Source organism: Arachis ipaensis, chromosome B08 (genome assembly GCF_000816755.2).
Source record: "Arachis ipaensis cultivar K30076 chromosome B08, Araip1.1, whole genome shotgun sequence".
NCBI lineage: Eukaryota > Viridiplantae > Streptophyta > Magnoliopsida > Fabales > Fabaceae > Arachis > Arachis ipaensis.
Genome location: NC_029792.2, coordinates 113,466,516 through 113,470,316, shown reverse-complemented (window position 1 = coordinate 113,470,316; position 3,801 = coordinate 113,466,516). Strand labels below are relative to the sequence as shown.

Here is a 3,801-nt window from a genome sequence, read left to right as displayed (position 1 = left end):
ACTTAAGATAATAAATTTTCATTATGTTGAAACTCTCTCATCTTAAATTTAATGCTCTTGATATATTTGGAAACAACTATTTATCATGGATAGTAGATGCCGAAATACATATTGATTCAATTGTAGTAGTTCCAATTCCTTAGCCTGTCTCACGGAGTTTGCGAAGTATTTCTTGTAAAACTCCTCTCTGAACCTCTCCCAGATGATAACCTCATCTCCATTCCCTTGTTGTAGCAGACTGTGAGCTCTCTGCCACCAGTATTGTGCTTCCCCATTCAACTTATATACAGCAAATTCTACTAACTAATCCTCCGATATATGTTGTGCTTGCATTGCCCTTTCTATCGCCTCGAACCAGTTATCGGCTTTCGTAGGATTCGTTGAACCCTTGAAAATTGGGGGGATTGACCTTAGAAAGGTTACCAATGTCATTGGACCTCCTTCAGCTGAGTTTTCTCCAGCTCCGCTACCATTCCGTTCATTCTCTCCATGGCCTGGTTAGTAGCCGCAGTATCCGCGTGCATAGCATTCACAAGAGTGGTCATAGCAGCCAAGAGCGTGGCTTGGTTATCCATCGTTGCATCTCCCTCATTCTCTCCCTGCATACGGGTTCGACCACGTCTACGAGTCATCATTCGAGTCCTGTCCACACCAAACAAGTGATATCAAGGTGATTAATCTTAATATCTCAAGTTAAGTGCTTCAAATTCCCAAGAGTATACTCATAAACTTCATGCTAAACATATCAATTAGATATTTTAAATAGTACAGATACAATTCAAAGTATACATTGAAGCATAAGCAATCCATCCCTCAAACTCACGAGGACAAACTGCTCTGATACCATAATATCATATCTAAATTTTCAAATTATGATTCTAAATTTTTTTGCCCACGACGGCTCATGTTTAATTAATTATTTATTTAATTTTCATTAAATCAGAGTTTTACAAAATTAGATTCCTTCGAATTTTGAATGTCAACTCAATGAAGTTTCTTATAGATTTTAGTAACAAAAAATACATATTTAATTTTTTTATTTCATCCAAATATAACTTACGAAAAAAGATTTTTTTTTATATGATTCATGACCATTTATTATAAACCATAATAAAATTGTATTAGGAAATAAAAAAAAGTAGTCCATTTGAATTATACCTCTTTTGATTTGATTCGATTATTTTTTTTTTAAATAGATTTGATATTCATATAAAAAAATATATTAATTGATTCATTCCATATAAATTTTCATTGAATCTAACCTAATTATTATTCTTAGTTTTGTTTTTCCGCCACTAAATTATCAAAACAGTATGCCAAAAAGATTATAAAATCTACCATTTTCGTCCCTAAAATTTTATCATTGTTAGGTAAAAAAATTAGACTCAAATCATAGTTGCAATCAAAATATATCTTAGCCATTTCTTAATATTTACATCATTGTGCGAATTTTTACAAAGTACTTTAATTTTATTAAATTTTTTTCATGACTTAGATTCTTGATTTTGATTTTTTTTTCTTTCTAATTTTTTAAAAGATATTTCTAATCCTTGTTAATTGATTTATAAAAAAATATATTAACTGATTCACTCAAATTAAAACAGTGTGCCAAAAAAATTATAATAATTATTATTTTTGCCCCTAAAATTTTATCACTACTGAATAAAAAAACTTAAATTCCGTTTGCAATCAAAATATATATAAATGTGGCATTCGAACTATATATATTAGATATAAGAAAACAAAGTTCCATGTTACGTTTGAAGTCTATTGCCGTTTTCAACTTTTAATTTATTTTTGTTTTATTTTTTTAAAACTTTTGTTTCCAGTTTTTATTTATTTTTTTTTTAAATTTTTGTGGCTGAAAATCTGAAGCATATTAAAAAAATTAGATGGCCTGAGAAATTTAAAAAATTATAAAATGAGGCATTTTTGAAAACCATTATAATTTATAAATTACGTTTTATCATGGTTTAATAATTTAATTCTCTCTAAAATAACATGTAACTTATTCTTTATGATGTGTTAAGTTTTAGAGTAAATGAATAAAAGTACACATAAAAGATTTTTCGGGTTATAAAAGTAAACATGACAGAATCGAAATTCCAATGTACATACCAAAATGACTAACGATGGACAAAACTAATCTGCCATTAGAGGAGATCTGTTTCCGTTAAATGTAGTGTATACGTGACAAATATATTAGTGATTTGGCACTATTTATCATTTTTATAAAATCTGAGGTGGAATATATCTTATTTTCTAATTTTAAAATAAACTAAATAAGATTATTAAAAGGGAGAGTGTCCTTATTGTGCCGTAAGTTGATGGAACCCTAATGTTACGACATTCTCCAAAGGTGCCAATAAGGGTGAGAGGTTGAAGCCATGTCTAGGTTTAAGGATTGGAAGAGAGTACCTTTACGAGAGAATAGCTCGAGTGACACCGACGGATCATCCACCGGAACTGCGTCAAAGAGAAAGAACAAAAAACACCCTTTCAATGATGGCAAATGCTACCATGGCATCGAGGCCGTGTTACTAAAGTCACGAACAGAGAATAATCTAAGAAGATGGTTCTTTCGATGTTCTTTGTATAAGGTATGTATAGATTGAATTTCTAGACTATGTTTACTGAAAATCTTTTCTGATACTCAAATTTTTTTATCTTTATGTTTAATGAAGAAGGAATCTAAGTTGAGATGTGAGTATTTTGTCTGGATTGATGAAGTAGAAGATGAGTACAAAGACAAAGCCATTCGAGATACTAATTTGTTACAACATTCACTTTCATGGGAATACAATACTATTACGAGTGAGGAGATTTATCCCGATGATGCATGTGTGAAATTGTTGTTTAACCAGAACAATAGGATGAGGGCTGAAATTAATGACCTTAGAAAGTTGATAATTGGATTGTATATGAAAATGAGGATATTATGTGTGATGGTTGTGTACAATTTGTTAAAATAATGAGTTGAATTATATATAACTTCTTTGCTTCAAGATGCATGTTTTAAGTTAGTTAATGAATGTAAAATGTGCTGGAATTTGGAACCAGCTTGGACAATTAGTTATATGTGTTTTATCCAATAATAAAATAGAAAAATATCACTATAACAAAAAATAACACTGATAAAATAATAAACATTGATCCCTTAACCAACATAAAAGAGTCATATATAGTGCCAAGCAAAGATACATAGTCCAATAAAAATTTAGTATTATCATCACCAAAATCAACATAAAGTAACAACACCACAAACTAAAATGAAATTAATTTATCACTAGGGTATACATAGTTATGCCCACAAAACACAAAAAAAAGACAAACTTCTATAGTAAACAAAACACAAAAAGCATGCTACCTCTTGATGCCCAATTCACTTCTTTATCTCAGTTCTTGATGTTTTTTATGGTGCCTTTAATCCTTTCTTGTTATCTTTTCTTTTAGATCAAGTTGACCTTGCTCCCACCATCCTTAGCTGCTTTCTTTGTAGGGGTGTACGTGGATCCATTTTGTTGTGGTGTCCTTGGATAAGGGAAGTTGTGAGATATTCCAAATTCCTCACAAAAAGATTCAAATAAATGGTTTTCAAATTCAGTTCCATGATCACTTCTTATAGAAGAGATCTTTACATCCTTTTCATTTTAAACTTTCTTGTCAAAAATTTCAAAGGCCGAAAAGGTTTCATTTTTGTGTGCAAGAAATAAAACCCAACCAAATCTAGAGTAGTCATCCACAATTACTAAACCATAATGTTTACCACCTAAGTTTTGAGTTCTTGTTGGACCAAATAAA

At 30.4% G+C, this 3,801-nt stretch overlaps 1 protein-coding gene across 1 annotated transcript; it reads left to right on the top strand.

Moving 5' to 3' along the window:
* LOC107612989 lies at window positions 2,320–2,999 on the top strand. The gene is made up of 2 exons (XM_016314804.2): window positions 2,320–2,600; window positions 2,685–2,999. The coding sequence occupies exons 1-2, from the start codon at window positions 2,388–2,390 to the stop codon at window positions 2,970–2,972; spliced, it is 501 nt and encodes a 166-aa protein (XP_016170290.1). The 5' UTR covers window positions 2,320–2,387; the 3' UTR covers window positions 2,973–2,999.

Excerpts from the sequence above, each read along its gene's own strand:
- LOC107612989 (XM_016314804.2), top strand. The coding sequence starts at position 2,388 with ATGTCTAGGTTTAAGGATTGGAAGAGAGTACCTTTACGAGAGAATAGC. Across the intron at positions 2,601-2,684 it reads TTCGATGTTCTTTGTATAAG|AAGGAATCTAAGTTGAGATG; the intron begins GTATGTATAGAT and ends TGTTTAATGAAG.